Raw genomic sequence first — 18,402 nt, 5'->3', positions numbered from 1 at the left:
AGTTGACCATAGATGCCTGGATTTTTTTCTGGGCTCTCAATTCTATTCCATTGATCTTTATGTCTCTCCCTGTGTCAGTGCCACACTGTGGTGATAACTATAGCTTTGTAGTTAAGTTTTGAAATTGGGAAGTTTGAGTCCTCCAACTTTGTCTTTTCAGAATTGTGTTGGCTGTTTTAGTTCCATATGAATTTTGGAATCAGCTTGGCAATTTCTATAAAGAAATCAGCTAGGATTCTGGTATGGATTGTATTGAATCTGTGGTCATTTTGGGAACTAAAAATAACTAATTTTTTTTAATTATTTATTTATTTATTTTTTTAATCTGCATCCAAGTTACTTAGCATGTAGTGCAACAACGACTTCAGAAGTAGATTCCTTAATGTCCCTCACCCATTTAGCCTATTCCCCCTCCCACAACCCCTCCAGTAACCCTCTGTTTTTCTCCATATTTAAGAGTCTTTTATGTTTTGTTCCCCTCCCTGTTTTTATGTTATTTTTGCTTCCCCTCCCTTATGTTCAGCTGTTTTGTATCTTAATGTTCTCATATGAGTGAAGTCATATGATATTTGTCTTTCTCTGACTGACTAATTTTGCTTAGCATAATATTCTCTAGTTCCACTCACGTAGTTGCAAATGGCAACATTTCATTCTTTTTGATTGCCAAGTAATACTCCTTTGTATATATATACCATATCATCTTTATCCATTCATTCATTGGTGGAACATTTGGTCTCTTTCCATACTTCGCCTATTGTTGATATTGCTGCTATAAACATTGGGGTGCATGTGCCCCTTCGAAACAGCACACCTGTATCCCTTGCATAAATACCTAGTAGTGCAATTGCTGGGTTGTAGGGTAGTTCTATTTTTAATTTTGTGAGGAACCTCCATACTGTTTTCCAGAGTGGTTGCAGTAGTTTGCATTCCCACCAGCAGTGCAAAAGAGATCCTCTTTCTCTGCATCCTCACCAACACCTTTTGTTGCCTGAGTTGTTAATGTTAGCCATTCTGACAGGGGTGAAGTGGTGTCTCATTGTGGTTTTGATTTGTATTTCCCTGATAATGAGTGATGTTGAGCATTTTTTCATGTGTCGGCCATATGGATGTCTTCTTTGGAGATGTGTCTATTCATGTCTTTTGCCCATTTCTTCACTGGATTATTTGTTTTTTGGGGGGTGTTGAGTTTGAAAGGTTCTTTATAGATTTTGGATTCTAACCTTTATTGGATATGTCATTTGCAACTATCTTCTCCCATTCTGTCAGTTGTCTTTTAGTTGTGCTGATTGTTTCCTTCGCTGTGCAGAAGATTTTGTTTTGATGAGGTCCCAATATTTCATATTTGCTTTTGTTTCCCTTGCCTCCGGAGACGTGTTGAGTAAGAAGTTGCTGTGGCCAAAGTCAAAGAGGTTTTTGCCTGCTTTCTCCTCAAGGATTTTGGTGGCTTCCTGTCTCACATTTAGGTCTTTCATCCATTTTGAGTTTATTTTTGTGTATGGTGTAAGAAAGTGGTCCAGGTTCATTCTTTTGCATGTTGCTGTCCAGTTTTCCCAGCACTACCTGCTGAAGAGACTGTCGTTATTCCACTGGATATTCTTTCCTGCTTTGTCAAAGATTAGTTGGCCATACGTTTGTGGGTCCATTTCTGGGTTCTCTATTCCGTTCCATTGATCTGAGTATCTGTTCTTGTGCCAGTACCGTACTGTCTTGATGATTACAGCTTTATAATACAGCTTAAAGTCCACAATTGTGATACCTCTAGCTTTGGTTTTCTTTTCCAAGATTGCTTTGGCTATTTGGGGTCTTTTCTGGTTCCATACAAATTTTAGAATTGTTTGTTCTATCTCTGTGAAGAATGCTGGTGTTATTTTGTTAGGGATTGCATTGAATATGTAGATTGCTTTCGGTAGTATTGACGTTTTAACAATATTTGTTCTTCCTATCCAGAAGCATGGAATCTTTTTCCATTTTTTTTGTGTCTTCTTCAACTTTTTTCATAAGCTTTCTATAGTTTTCAGTGTATCTTTGGTTTGATTTATTCCTAGGTATTTTATGGTTTTGGGTGCAATTGTAAATGGGATCGATTCCTTGATTTCTCTTTCTGTTGCTTCATTGTTGGTGAATAGGAATGCAACTATTTCTGTGCATTGATTTTATATCCTGCAACTTTGCTGAATTCATGAATCAGTTCTAGCAGTTTTTTGATGGAATCTTTTGGGTTTTCCACAGAGTATCATGTCATCTGCTAAGAGTGAAAGTTTGACCTCCTCCTGGCTGATTTGGTTGCCTTTTATTTCGTTGTGTTGTCTGATTGCAGAGGCAAAGACTTCCAATACTATGTTGAATGACAGTGGCGAGAGTGGACATCTGTGTCTGGTTCCTGACCTTAGGGGGAAAGCTCTCAGTTTTTCCCCATTGAGGATGATATTAGTGTTGGGTCGTTCATATCGGGCTTTTGTGATCTCGAGGTATGATCCTCCTATCCCTAATTTCTTGAGGGTTTTTATCAAGAAAGGATGCTGTATTTTGTCAAATGCTTTCTTTGTATCTATTAAGAGCATCATAAGGTTCTTATCCTTTCTTTTATTGATGTGATGCATCACGTTAATTGTTTTGCAGATATTGAACCAGGCTTGCATCCCAGGTATAAATCCCACTTGGTCGTGGTGAATGATTTTTTTAATGTAGTGTTGGATCCGGTTGGCTAATATCTTGAGGATTTTTGCATCCATGTTCATCAGGGAAATTGGTCTATAGTTCTCCTTTTTAGTGGGGTCTCTGTCTGGTTTTGGAATCAAGGTAATGCTGGCTTCATAGAGTTTGGAAGTGTTCCTTCCATTTCTGTTTTTTGGAACAGCTTCAAGAGAATAGGTGTTAACTCTTCTTTAAATGTTTGGTAGAATTCCCCTGGAAAGCCGTCTGGCCCTGGGCTCTTGTTTTTTGGGAGATTTTTGATTACTAATTTGACTTCTTTACTGATTAGGGGTCTGTTCAAATTATCTGTTACTTCCTGTTTCAGTTTTGGTAGTTTATATGCTTCTAGGAATTTGTCCATTTCTTCCAGATGGCCCATTTTTTTTTTTTTTTTTTTTTTTTGCGTATAATTGCTCATAATGTTCTCTTATTATTGTTTTTATTTCTGCTGTGTTGGTTGTGATCTCTCCTCTTTCATTCTTGATTTTATTTATTTGGGTCCTTTCCTTTTTCGTTTTGATCAAACTGGCTAGTGGTTTATCAATTTTGTTAATTCTTTCAAAGAACCAGCTTCTGGTTTCATTGATCTGTTCTACTGTTTTTTTGGTTTCGATAGCATTAATTTCTGCTCTAATCTTTATTATTTCCCGTCTTCTACTGGTTTTGGGTTTTATTTGCTGTTCTTTTTTCTAGCTCTTTAAGATGTAGAGTTAGGTTGTATATCTGAGACCTTTCTACCTTCCGTACGAAGGCCTGGATTGCTGGGAACTATTGCCTTTTAAACAGTGTTAAGCCTTCCAATCCATAAAAATGGGATATTTCCCATTTATTTAGATTTTTATTTAATTTCTGTCCACAACATTTTATAGTTTTAAGAATACGAGTTTGCTCTTTTTCATGAAGTTTATTCCTGAATATTTTAATTTCGTTTGATGCTATTTCAATAGAATTGTTTTCTATTTTTTTTTTTTTTTAATTTTTTTTTTCCAACATTTTTTATTTATTTTTGGGACAGAGAGAGAGCATGAACGGGGGAGGGGCAGAGAGAGAGGGAGACACAGAATCGGAAACAGGCTCCAGGCTCCAAGCCATCAGCCCAGAGCCTGACGCGGGGCTCGAACCCACGGACCGCGAGATCATGACCTGGCTGAAGTCGGATGCTTAACCGACTGCGCCACCCAGGCGCCCCTAGAATTGTTTTCTTAATTTGTTTTTTGTTTATTAATTGTAAATGTGCAACAATAGAATCGATTTTTTGTATTTACTTTTTATCCCGCAGCCATGCTGAACTCATTTAGTAGTTCTAATATAAAACTTTTTTATTGCTTATTTATTTTTGAGAGAGAGATAGCATTCACTAGTGGGAGAGGAGCAGAGAGAGAACAGAAGATCCGAAGTGGGCTCTGCACTGACAACAGCAAGCCCAATGAGAAACTCAGACTCATAAACCATAGGATCATGACCTGAGCTGAAGTCAGGTGCCCCTAGTAGTTCTAATGTAAAATTTTTTATGTATTCCGTAGGACTTTCTAGATACAAGATCTTGTCATCTGCAAATGTAGTTTTACTACTTCCTTTGCAATCTGCATGTCCTCCCCACACCCCTCCTAATTACTCTGACTAGTACCTCCAGCACTATGTTAAATAGAAGTGGCATAGTAGACATCCTTATGTTCCTGTCTAGGGAGCAGACATCATGTCTTTAAATATTGAGTATGATTTTAGCTGTGGGTTTTCCATAGATGCTCTTTATCAGATTGAGGAAGTTCCCCTCTATTCCTAGTTTGTTGAGCATTTTTATCAAGAAAAGGGTTGGGTGTTGTCACATGCTTTTTCTGTGTCTTTTGCGATGAAGAAGTGAGTTTTGCTTTTTATTCTTTTGATTTTTGGATGTTGAACCAACCTTGTATTTGTGGAATAAATCTCACTTGGTGAAGGTGTATAATATTTTTTATATATTGCTAGATTTTAGTTTGCTGGTATTTTGTGGAGGCTTTTGTGTCTATATTCATAAGAGATACTGGTCTGTAGTTTTCTTGTGATGTCTTTGTTGGGTTTTATTATCACGGTGACACTAGCCTCATACAATGAATTGGCAAGTGTCCCCTTCTCTTTATTTTTTGGAAGAACTTGTGAAAAATTAGTGTTAAAACTTTAAATGTTTGGTAGAATTCAAAGATGAAGCCGTCTGTGTCTGGACTTTACTTTGTAGGTGATTTTTTTATTATTATTAACTCAAACTCCTCACTTGCTTTTGATCTGTTCAAATTGTCTATTACTTTTTGAGTCATTTTTAGTGGTTTATGACTTTCTAGGAATTTGTCCATTTCATTTAAGTTATTTAATTTGTTGGTATACATAGTTCATAGTATTCCTTTATAATCCTTTTTATTTCTTCAAATAAAATAAATTTATTAGTAATAGATTGGTAGTAAAGTTTTTTTCTTTAATTTTTGATGTGAGTCTTCTCAGTTTTTTTCTTGCTTAAACTAGCTAAAGTTTATCTATTTTGTTGATCTTTTTTGTTGCTATTGATCTTTTGTGAGAACCAACCTTTGGTTTCAATTATTTTTTCCTTTTTTATTTTCTTTTTGATTAGTTTCCACTCTGATCTTTATAATTTCCTCTTTCTGTTTGCGTTAGTTTTAATTTGCTCTTTTTCCAATGCTTATGGTGAAATTTTAGGGTTTTTTACTTGAGATCTTTCTACTTTCTTGATACAGGTACTTATAAGTATAAACTTTCCTCTTAAGATTTGGCTGTATACCATAAGTTTTTGTCATTTATAAAAATATTTTCCTTTTTTTGGATCCCATTTTATTTTTTGTATGTATGTATGTATGTATTTTTAGATATCAGTTAGTTAACATACAGTGTAGTATTGGTTTCACAAGTAGAACCCAGTGATTCTTCGCTTCCATATAACACCCAGTGCTTATCCCATCACGTGCCCTCCTTAACGGCTATCACCCGTTTAGCTCATCCCCCCATGAACCTCCCCTCCAGCAACCTTCAGTTCTCTGTATTTAGGGGTCTCTTATGGTTGGCTCCCTGTTTTTATCTTATCTTTCCTTCCCTTCCCCTATGTTCATCTGTTGAGTTTCTCAAATTTCACATATGAATGAAATCATATGATGTTTTTCTCTGACTTATTTTTCTTAGCGTGATACATTCTAGTTCCATCCACATTGTTGTAAATGGCAAGATTTCAGTCTTTTTGATCACCAAGTAATGTTCCATTGTATAATATGTCATATCTTCTTTATCCATTCATCAGCTGATGGACACTGAGCTCTTTCCATAATTTGGCTATTGTTGATAGCACTGCTGTAAACATTGGAGTGCATGTGCCCCTTTGAATCAGCATTTTTGTATCCTTTGGATAAATACCTAATAGTGCAATTGCTGGGTCATAGGGTAGCTCTATTTTTAATTTTTTAGGAACCTTTCTACTGTTATTCAGAGTGTCTGCACCAGTTTGCATTCCCACCAACAGTGCAAAAATGTCCCCCTTCCTCCACATCCTGGCCAACATTTATTGTTTCCTGAGTTGTTTGTTTTAGCCATTCTGACAGGTGTGAGGTAGTTTTTCAGTGTGATTGAAGCTTCTGCACAGTGAAGGAAACAATCAACAAAACTAAAAGGCAACCACTGGAATGGGAGAAGATAGTTGCAAATGACATATCGTATAAAGGATTATTATCCAGAATCTATAAAGAACTTACCAAACTCAATACCCAAAAAAACAAATAATCCAGTGAAGAAGTAGGCAGAAGACATGAATAGACACTTTTCCAAAGAAGACATCCAGATGACTAACAGACACATGAAAAGATACTCATACTCATCATCAGAGAAATATTAAAAGTATTTTCTGATTTCTCGGTTTTTTTCCCGCATAGGTTATTTAGGAATGTTTTGTTTAATTTCAGCATATTTGAGCTTCCCAAGTCTCATTCTCCTGTTGATTTCAGATTTCATTCTACTGTGGTTGGAGAACATACTTTGTATTATTTCTATCCTTTTAAGTTTACTGAGGTTTGTTATGTGGCTTAGCATGTGGTCTGTCCTGGCAAACATTCCATATGCACTTTAGAGGAATGTACATTTTGCTCTTGTTAGGTAGAATGTTCTATAGATAAGTATTAGGTCTAGTTGGTTTATAGTGTTGTTCAAGTCTTCTGTTTCCTTGTTACTCTTCTGTCTAGTTTTATCCATTTTTTAAAATGCCGTATTGAGGTCTCCAACTTTTTTTCTTTCATTGTCTCTTTCTCCTTTTTGTTAGTTTTTGCTTCCTGTATTTTGCTGCTCTGTTATCATAGTAGATACGTGTTTATAATTCTTTTTTTTTTTTTGGTACGTGTTTATAATTCTTATGTTTTCCTCACACATGACCTTATTTCATTATGAAACATCCCTCTTTATCTGTAGGAACATTTTTTTTATTTTAGAATCTGTTTTTTATGATATTCATATAGCCACTTCAGCTTTCTCATCATTGCTGTTTACATGATACATGTTTTTCCATCCTTTTCAATCTATTTGTATCTTTATATGTAAAATATGTGTCTTGGGGTGCCTTGGTTGCTCAGTCAGTTAAGCGTCCGACTTCAGCTTAGGTCATGATCTCTCGGTTTGTGGGTTCAAGCCCCGTGTCAGGCTCTGTGCTAACAGCTTGGAGCCTGGAGCCTGCTTCGGGTTCTGTGTCTCCCTCTCTCTCTGCCTCTCCCCCACTCACACTGTGTCTCTCAAAACTGAATAAACATTAAAAAAAATTTTTTTTAATAAAATATGTGTCTTGTAGACAGCTTAAAATTGGATCATGTTTAAAAAAAATAACAGTTTCTACCTTTTTATTGAATTGCTTAATCCATATTTGTTATTGATATAGTTGGATTTATATCTTCCATTTTGCTTTTTGTTTTCTATATATCTATACCTGGAAAGGTGGTGGATTAGCTATCCTGAAAAACTCCCTTGAAGAAAATAACTAAAATGCTAGATAAAAATATCAAAACTGTCTTCTAAAACTTAACAGAGTTGGCATAACATTTAAGCATCTTCAGGTCCCAAAAAATAAAGTGAAGGCAGGAACCCACCCTAGGCATAATTAAGCACTAACACAGATTGTCACCCTAAGGGTTTCACTGAAGTCTATAGATCTGGGATTTATTTTTAAGGTCTACGTGAAGTTGTGAACAAAATATAGAACTTAGGGCACACCCATAGTGAAAAAGTCCTGCTTAAAGCTGGGTTTCCAGTAGGCTGCAATCTAGTAAAAGAATAATAAGAAATAAACACATCCATCCAGAAGAGTAAAGCAAGGAAACTTGCCTGTCTTAACCTCAGTAGCAGGTCTGGGGAAAGAAGGCAGTAACAAATTCATCCTCAGAATTTGTAACTACAGAGCAGCTCTCACATAGGTTTATAGTTGTGAAGTTTGCACTGGTACAGTTTATCAGTGCAGTAAACTACATGTGTATCTGAAAATTCTGCAGCCCAGAATTTTATTTAAAATGGCCCTAGTAAAAGGGGCACCTGGGTGGCTCAGTTGGTTAAATGTCCAACTTCAGCTCAGGTCATGATCCACAGTTCATGGGTTTGAGCCCTGTGTTGGGCTCTGTGCTAACAGCTCAGAGCCTGGAGCCTGTTTCAGATTCTGTGTCTCCCTCTCTCTCTGCCCCTCCCCAGCTCACACTCTGTCTCTTTCTCTCAAAAATAAATAAACACTTAAAAAAAATTTTTTTAATGGCCCAAGTAGTGCCAACTCATGCCAACTCATGCCAGGCTGAAGCAAATGCACATCTCTTTAAAGGAATTTCAACCCAGACCTCAGAATATGCCCCCAAATGCCAAACTCATAGACACCATGACTGAAAAAGTATAACAAATAGAAGTAACAAGCAAAAATGAGACCCACAAAGACAATTTTTCAGGGCTTTCTGGAAAAATGGCTGATTCTACGATTGGAACAGGAAATACAGAAGATGAGCCTGGAGCATCTTGTAGTGCTAGAAAGTAAGGAGAAAACCTTAAAGTGATGGAGAGTATGTCAAAGGGACACAAGAACCAAGTAAAAGAGCTCCTAGTGGCCAAAGTTCCAGCAATTTGAGCAATATAGTAGTATTGAATTATAACCAAAGAATAAACATTCATGGATCCATAATGATATAAATAAATGATTGAATAAATAAATGGAAGCAAATAGACAGTTCTGTGCAGAATCCCAAATGTCTGAGTATGTATGGAGTATGTAGACACTTTACCCTTAAGGAGGTAGAACATAATTCCCTAGTCTTTAAGAATGGATTGCACATAATAACTTCCTTCCAAAGAGTTTAATATGGGAAGAAAAAAGAGAGTAAGTTTACAGTGAAGAACCCTGACGAAAACACTACCTCAACCAGGTGGTCAAAGTCCACACCAACAGTGATAAGTCATGCTGACGGTATGTACCCTTAATATGTAATGAGAATGGCACTTTAAAGTCTTCCTCCCCCAAACCTGTAACACAGTCTATTCATGAGAAAAACAAATGAACAACATTCTGCAAAATATTTGATTGGTACTTCTCGAAACTGTCAAGGCCAGGGGTCCTGGGTGGCTTGGTCGGTTAAGTGTCTGACTTTGGCTCAGGTCATGATCTTGCAGTTCGTGAGTTCAAGCCCCATGTCGGGCTCTGTGCTGACAACTGGGAGCCTGGGGCCTGCTTCAGATTCTGTGTCTCCCTCTCTCTCTGCCCCTCCCCTACTTGCACTCACTCTCCCCCTCTCTCTCAGAAATTAACATTAATTTTTTTTTTTTTTTTTTAACGTAGGTGTCATAAAGGACAAAAGCTGAGGAACTATTCTAGATCAAAGGAGACTAATGAGGCATGGCAGCTAAATGCAATCATGATTCTAGATTGGACTGTAGCCCCAGGGGAAAAATTACTATAAAGGACAATTTTGGGAAAATTGCTGAAATTTGAACATAATCTTCACATTAGTATCATATCAATGTTAAATTAAATGTATTTGGTAATTATACCATGGTACGTAAGAGAATGCCTTTCCTTTTAGGGTATATACACTATAGTATCCCAGGATGAAAGGACATGATATTTATAACTTATTCTCTGATGGTTCAGATAAAATGTAAGTAATATGCATATGCTTGCAGGTTGTGATAGAGAGATAAGCCAGTGTAGCAAAATGTTAACAATTGGTGAATCTACCAGAAATGTATGGAAGTTTATTCTATTTTGCTGCCTTTTGGTAGGATTGGAATTTTCTTTTCTACAAAATAATATAAATAATAACATATTATTTATAATATTAATAATATATAAATATTATAAATGATATAAATACATTACAAAATGTATTTGTAAATATAAATTTTACAAAATAATAATAAAATTTTCTCTTTACCAGAAAGAGTCTGAAAAAGATGATGGAGATGGTGTAGGATTTAGCTATACAAGGTATTAAAATAAACTATACAGCAGTAACCATTAAAAGGATGCTATTGTGGGGGGCGCGTGGGTGGCTAAGTCAGTTAAGCATCTGACTTCTGCTCAGGTCATGATCTTGCAGTTCGTGAGTTCAAGCCCCACGTCGGGCTCTGTGCTGACAGCTCAGAGCCTGGATCCTGCTTCAGATTCTGTGTCCCCCTCTCTCTCTGCCCCACCCCTGCTTGTGCTCTCTCTCTCTGTGTCCTTCAGAAATGAATAAACATTAAAAAAAAAAATTAAAAAAAAAAAGATGCTATTGGGTCAAGAGACTGAGAGTGGGTACCTCAATGGAAATAAATACAGTGAGAATCTACTGTTTTAAAAGTGCCATTTCACATCAGTTTGGAATAGATGGATTATTCAACACATTATACCAAGATGTTTAGCTAGCGTTTGGGGACGTGTGGGGGTAGATTTCTCCTTACCCCTGTTGCCAAGATTCGTATATTTCAGAGATGTAAGTAATAAAAGAGAGCATGAGATCATAAAAGTTCTGGATGAAGGTGTGGATTATTATTTCTTATAAAGTAAGGTGACAAAATCTAAAAGTCCTAAAAGCAGATATTTGATAAATTTGTCTACATATTTTAAATTTCTGCATGGTAGAAAAATACTATATGCAAAGTCAATTTATAAATGCAAAGTAGGAAAACAATTTTAAACAGATAATTTTCTTAATATGCAGAGAGCTTTTTTATAAATCAAAGACAGTCTAATAGAAAAACAAAGAACATGAGCAGGAATTTTATGGTAAAAGAAATACACATGGCCATGAAAGATATGAAACAATACTTAGCCTTTTTCATAATTAAAGAAATATAGTAAACCACAGATTTTTTTAATATTCATTTTGAGAGAGAGAAATTGGGGGGAGGGACAGAGAGAGAGGAAGAGACAGAATCCCAAGTAGGCTCCACCCTGTCAGCGCAGAGCCCTATGTGGGGCTCAATCCCGCTAAACATGAGATCATGACCTGAACCGAAATCAAGAGTCAGACTCTTAGCCAGTTGAGCCACCCAGGCACCCCTAAAACACAAATTTTTTAAGCCCTTTAGAATAGCACAGATGAAAAGATTTGATGCTGATTATAAAAATATTGTTGGAACTTAGGATCCCAAGCCTGCTTGGGATTCTCTCTCTCCCTCTCTCTGCCCCTCCCCTACTTACATGCGCTCTCTCTGTCTCTCTCTCAAAATAAATAAATAAACTTTAAAAAAAAAAGTATTGTTGAGATATGGGGAAATGTACATACATCTTCATAATACTATTGTTAGAAGTGCAAATTTATTGCAACATTTTTAAAGAATAGAGCAATTTGACAATGTCTAACCATTGTGACTTTATTAACATTTGTTAAGTAGAGCTCTGGGATGTCCAATGGCTCAACAAAAGAGTACAAGGGAAATTGATATAGAGAACTTTATTACTCACAGGTCCTGGAGGAGGTACACAGCATGCTTTGAGGGGACACACAGGGCAAGAGAATGGCAAAACCTGGGGTACATGCCTTTATTAGGGTCTATAGGTGGATTGGTTCCCAAGATAAGGGTGAACTGGTGAATTCAAAACCAGAAAGGGCAGTATTTTGGTAAGCTTGGCAAGGGTCTTCTGTAAGCGGTGCACAAAGGTTAAGGCCCTAGGAGGTGGGGGAGACTGTGTATTACAAGGACTTTTGGGGAGGTCATATAAGGAACTTAAATACTTAAGATTCTGCGTGCTGTTCTCTAGGGCATGCATTCGAAGGAGGGGCTAGTGTTAGTTCAAGGCCCCTGCAGTCTGCTTGCCTACACAAAATGGATGCTGAAGCAGCAATATTTTGGACCCCTTTATCTAAACTCTCAACATGGACTAAAATTGAAATAAATGTTTCTTTTATCCAGCATTTCCACTTGCAGGAGTTATAAAGTTGTATCAAACATAAAATCTCACACGCACACACACACACACGCACAGATATCCACTGGAGCATTCTTCAGGAGAGTAAACATTTGGAAACAACCTAAACATGTAGTTAAATTATATATCAAATCAGTAAATATAAAATGTTTACATATGCATAAAATATTTTTTTCGTTGAACAAATATTTTTGCAGCACTTGGCAGCATTTTATCTAAATGGGTATATAAAACCTGGTTAATAGTTTTTATTAGAAAGTGGCTTAGGGGTTGAGGGATGGCAGGGAGACTTTTTCACCTTAAATTCTCTACATTATTTGAATATTTTACAATGAGCATATTTAACTTTAATTTTTAAAAAATAGTAAATCATAGTTTAATATACTTTGATATATTTGGGGAGAATTTTACAAATGCTGTGTGTAAAACTAATGTATTATCAGAATAGACATCCATCTCAACCGATTTGACCTTTACTCAATGAAGTACCATCAGATAGGGTTGTGTAGTCTCATTGCTCATAGAGCTCTTTATACTCAACGGATTCAGCTTGCTCATTTTCTACTCTTTACCATGTATTTTACTTCAGCCCCAAGTCAGTGGGACTGCGTTGTTTGAAAATACTGATATTGGAAAACAAATACATTTTCCAGTAATGTTATCTATTTCCTCATTCTTTTGCTTTTGCTTTTGATTTATTTTTTAATGTACTCTCATTAGCCCTTTGACATTTTGCTGCTTTTATCCTGTTGCTATGGTATCCTTCCTGAAGTATAGCCATAATCTTGTTATTCCTCTGTTCAAATGGTATACTGGTGCTTAATTTCCATTAAGAATAAATTTTAAAGTCCTTAGCCTAGTGTTCTAGGCTTCACATAATTTGTCCTCAAATTCCTACCTCCTTTCCTTTCCTTTCCTTTCCTTTCCTTTCTTTTCCTTTCCTTTCCTTTCCTTTCCCTTTCCCTTTCCCTTTCCCTTTCCCTTTCCCTTTCCCTTTCCCTTTTCCTTTTCCTTTTCCTTTTCCTTTTCCTTTTCCTTTTCCTTTTCCTTTTCCTTTTCCTTTTCCTTTTCCTTTCCTTTCCTTTCCTTTCCTTTCCTTTCCTTTCCTTTCCTTTCCTTTCCTTTCCTTTCCTTTCCCTTCCTTCCCCTTCCTTCTCCTTCCTTCCTTCCTTCCTTCCTTCCTTCCTTCCTTCCTTCCTTCCTTCCTTCCCTCCCTCCCTCCCTCCCATAATTTTATCATGGAAAGAACACTGAACATGAGATCTACCCTCTTAACAAAATTTTAAGTGTACGGTATATTGTTGACTATAGGTGCAATGTTATACAGCAGGTCTCTAGAACTTACTCATCTTGCTTTGACTGAAACTCTATGCCCATTGATTAGTAACTCCCCATTTCCTACCCTTCCCCCCAATCCCTTGGCAGCCACTATTCCATTCTTTGATTCTGTGAATTGGACTATTTTAGATCTCTCATAAAAGTGAAATCCATCTTATTTCACTTAACATAATGTCCTCAAGGTTCATCCATTATGTCACATATAGCAGAATTTCCCTCTTTTTATGGATATGCCATATTTTCTTTATTCTTCGATATGTTGGTGGATATTTAGTTTGCTTCTACATTTTGACTGTTGTGAATAGTGCTGCAGTGAACTTAGGAGTGCTAATATTCCTTTGAGATCTTCATTTCAATTCTTTTGGATAAATACCCATAACTGGGATTGCTGAACCGTATGGTAGTTCTAATTTGAATTTTTTTAGGAACCTTCGTACTGTTTTCCACAGCAGCTACAACATTTTGCATTCTCACCAACATTTGTTTTTTTTGGGTTTTTTGATAATAGCCATCTTGACAGATGTAGATGATAATTCATTGTGGTTTTGATTTGCATTTCCTTGATAAGATTAGTGAGTGATGTTGAGCCTTTTTTCATCTACCTATTGTCCATTTATATATCTTGAGGAAATGGCTGTTCAAGTTATTTGCCTAGGTTTTCAGTTGGGTTATTATTTTACTATTGAGTTGTATGAATTCTTTATGTATTTTGGAGATTAACCTCTTACCAGACATATAGTATACACTTCTTTTCTCTTATTTCATACATTGCCCTTTCTCTTTGTCAGTTGTTTCCTTTGCTGTGTAGAAACTTTTTAAAAAAAAATTTTTTTTAATGATGGGTATTTTTCTTTTTTTGTTTTTTTTTTCCAACTTTTTTTTTTTTTTTTTTTTTTTTATTTTTGGGACAGAGAGAGACAGAGCATGAACGGGGGAGGGGCAGAGAGAGAGGGAGACACAGAATCGGAAACAGGCTCCAGGCTCCGAGCCATCAGCCCAGAGCCTGACGCGGGGCTCGAACTCACGGACCGCGAGATCGTGACCTGGCTGAAGTCGGACGCTTAACCGACTGCGCCACCCAGGCGCCCCTTTTTGTTTTTTAAGTTTATTTATTTTGAGAAAGATAGAGAGGAGGGGAGGGGCAAAGAGAGGGTGAGAGAGAGAATCCCAAGCAGACTCCACACTGTCAGCACCGTAGCCCGATGCGGGGCTCAAACTCATGAACCGCGAGATCATGATGTGAGTCAAAATTGGACGCTTAACCAGCTGAGCCACCCAGGCATCCCTAAGTGTGAATACTATTTCTAAAGGGAATACAAATATTTTGAAAATCCTTCAAAATCTTTTTCTTTCTCCCTTTCAGAGTCCAGATGTCATTCAGAATTTGAAAATACTACCCATTCTGTCTTCAGGTCAGCCAAGTTTTACTTTCATCATCCAGTCCACCTACCAACTGATCAAGATGTTTGCCATGAATCCTTGGGGAGGAGTGTTTTCATGAGGCATTCTTGGAAAGATTTCTTTCAGCGTCATCCAGACAAACAAAGAGAACATACTTGTCTTCCTTCCCCTGTTGAAAATGTGGAAAAGACCAAGGCAGATTATACCAGAATAGAGAGCCTCAGTATCAATGTAAACTTGGAAAACAAAGAAGTGATGCATTCCGCTAAAAGTCAGGCTAGAGATTATCCAAAAAGTGACAAACAAATTAGTGATCCAAAAAGGAATCGTAAGGTCACCCCAGAGCTAACAACTCAGCACACTGTGAGTTTGAATGAACTCTGGAACAAGTATCAGGAGCGACAGAAACAAAAGAAACCTCCCGAGTTTAGTGACAGAAAAGAACTATCCTTGGTGGAGCGACTTGATCGTTTGGCTAAACTTCTTCAGAATCCCATCACATATTCTCTCTGGACCTCTGAAAGCACACAGGATGATAGCAGAGGGGAACGGGATATTAAGCAACAGCAGAAAATCAAGCTTCAGAAAAAGAAGCGGTATAAGAGCCTGGAGAAATGCCATAAAAACACAGGAGAGCTTAAAAAAAGCAAGGCGCTTTCTACTCATCAAGCTGGGAAGTCCAAGCAGATTAAAATTGAACAGATTAAATTTGATAAGTATATCCTGAGAAAACAGCCAGGTTTTCATTATATAAACAACACTTCCTCAGATTCTAGACCATCTGACGAAAGTGAGCTGCTCACAGACACTGCCACCAACATCCTTTCCACAACCAATTCTCCTGTGGAATCTGATATCTTGACCCAAACAGATAAAGAGGTGACTTTGCAGGAGAGAAGCAGCTCTGTTTCCACCATTGACACTGCCCGACTGATCCAAGCTTTTGGCCATGAAAGAGTTTGTCTGTCACCCAGGCGAATTAAATTATACAGCAGCATTACCGACCACCAGAGGAGATACCTTGAGAGGCGGAGCAAGAAGAATAAGAAAGCTTTGAATACAGGTCATCCCCAAATGACTTCTGAGCACACCAGAAGGAAACACATCCAGGTACATGGCTACAAATTCCGTCTGGCAATGTGACTGCCTTTTTCATGGACTTTTTAGTTAAGCTTTGCACACAGGTGAAAAAAAGCCAATTGCCCTTTCCTCACTATAACATTTCTTACCAACTTTCGGAAAAGAGTGAGAAAGTGTAGTACAGTGCTATTGTGAGTTGTCATTCTTTTCTTCAACACTCAGTTACGACGAAGGGCTTTGCTGCTAAATGCTTCAGAATCTGCAAAGTGTACCCCTGGCACAGGGGAGCTTCCAGTTTGGGATGACCTCCATTCTGAACATTAGTGCCTGGCCGTTTCTGTTTGTTTGGGGTTTTTTTGCTTATTCATTCCTCCCTGTCTTTCAAGAAGTTTTGAGATGTTCTTAAACACATACACAGATATACACAGACACAAATATCCAGACACATACTTATGTAAGTAATACAATAATGATTTTCTTGAGTAAATGAAGAATTAGAATGATAGAAAATCAAATTAAAGCCAGGAAGGGATGAGCTACAACATGATTTTTAAAGATAAATAAATGAAGAATTGTGAGTGTTGGTAAGACAAGTTGAAGCCAGAAGGGAGATAAATAAATACACCTTGTGGATATGGTTGCTAGAAGTGAGCCACAAATTTTGCTCTATGTTTTCTAGCACGTGGTGTTGCTACAACTTTGTGATCAATTACATAAGTCTATAATATAAAAACTAGGTTTTCAAAAGCATTATAAATATTTCTGATACTGAGACCTAAGAGAAATTTCTCTCATCTATTCTCATAAAGAAGGCACCAGAGTGTATGTAAGAGTCCTCAACAGCATCCTTACAAGGAATTCAGTAACAACACCCATAAAGTTAATATGACCTTACGTTAGGGAGTTTCAGTAAAGGCAGACTTCAAGGGGGCAGCAAATGCAGACTAATACTTTAACCCAAGAATAAAATTTAGGGTGTCTAGAGGAGTGTTCTCCAAAGAGGGATGCTTACAGAATGGGGCACTGGAGTACAGACAAAAAAAAAAAAAAGATAGATATTTATTTTTCTCAGCCTTTTAAAATTTATATGTTTTATAATATATTTTATAATATATGAATAGAGCCATAATTTATAACATAAATAAATATCTACTTTGGTAATTTGTGCTCAAAAATGTTTTATCAGTAGGACTGCATGATCAAAAAAACTTAGAGACCACTAGTCTAGAGGCAAGGAGACACAAGACATTGAGACAATTCATAAATATTATTTCTCATAATTGAGTTTTTGGTAGGTATTAAATGATAGTGATTACATGTATAAATAGAACAATATGACTTTTTAAAGTAGGAGAAGAATTGGGAATGATAACAGATTAAGGCTTTTTGTTCCATGGAGGAGATAGGGAAAAAAGATCTCAGTAGAGGGTGTGTGTGTGTGTGTGTGTGTGTGTGTGTGGTAAAATCCATACACTTTACACACATAAAGTTTATAGTTTTAACCATCTTAAAGTGTACAGTCTAATGGCACTGAGTATATTCACAGTGTTTTACATATCACCACTATCCAGTTTGTGTACTTTTTCATCACTCCAGTAGAAACTTCCTAACCATTAAGCAGTCGCTCTCTATTCCCCCTCCCACCAGCCCCTGACAACCATGAAGCTACTTTCTGCCTCTGTTGCCTGTTCTGTGTATTTCATATAAATGGAATCATACGGATGTGACCAAGTCAGACATCTGTCACTATAACATATTTTTGAGGTTCATCCATGCCCTAGCATGTATCAGTACTTTATTGCTTTATATGGGTGAATAATATTCCATTGTATGTATATACTATATTTTATTTATTCATCTGTTTGTGGACATTTAGGTTTCCATCTTTTGGCTACTGTAAAAGGAGCAGATATGAACATCTGTACACAAGTTTTTATTTGAACACTTGTGTACAGTTCTTTTGGTTATATACTTAGGAGTGGAAGTTCTAGGTCATATGATAATTCTGTTTTTAGCTTATTGAGTAACTACCAAACTGTTTTCCACAATGGATATACCATTTATATTCCCACCAGCAATGTCTGAGCGCCCCATTCTCTCCACATTGACCAGCACTTTTTATTTACCTTGTTTTATGGTTTGTTTGTCTGTTTGGGTTTTTCTTGCCATGCTAGTAGGTGTGAAGGGTATCTCATACTCATTGTCATTTTGATTGTGGTTTTGATTTACTTTCCCCTTTCCTAATGACAGTAAGCATCTTTTCCTGTGCTTGTTGGCCGTGTGTGTGTGTGTGTGTGTGTGTGTGTGTGTGTGTGTGTATACATATATATATCTTCTTTGGAGAAATGTCTATTCAGGTTTTTGCCCACTTGTAATTAAGTTGTTTGTTATTTTGAATTGCAAGAGTTCTTTATTTATTCTGGATTGTAAATTCTTATTGGGTGTGTAATTTGTAAATATTTGCTCCCCCCTACCCCCCGGGTTGTCTTTTCACTCGC

The 18,402-nt window shown here is 36.9% G+C and overlaps 1 protein-coding gene across 5 annotated transcripts in view; it reads left to right on the top strand.

Annotated features, from left to right (window-relative positions):
* ALMS1 (ALMS1 centrosome and basal body associated protein) overlaps positions 1–18,402 on the top strand; it is a 228,863-nt gene that overhangs the window by 168,891 nt on the left and 41,570 nt on the right. For all 5 annotated transcript variants that reach the window (XM_058683687.1, XM_058683688.1, XM_058683686.1 and 2 more), the window contains one exon: positions 14,787–15,934. In XM_058683687.1, coding sequence (XP_058539670.1) covers positions 14,787–15,934 — 1,148 coding nt within the window. The remainder of the gene's footprint in view (positions 1–14,786; positions 15,935–18,402) is intronic.

Source organism: Neofelis nebulosa, chromosome 9, assembly GCF_028018385.1.
Source record: "Neofelis nebulosa isolate mNeoNeb1 chromosome 9, mNeoNeb1.pri, whole genome shotgun sequence".
NCBI lineage: Eukaryota > Metazoa > Chordata > Mammalia > Carnivora > Felidae > Neofelis > Neofelis nebulosa.
Note: the sequence above shows the minus strand (reverse complement) of the source record. Positions and strands in the feature narration are given on the sequence as shown.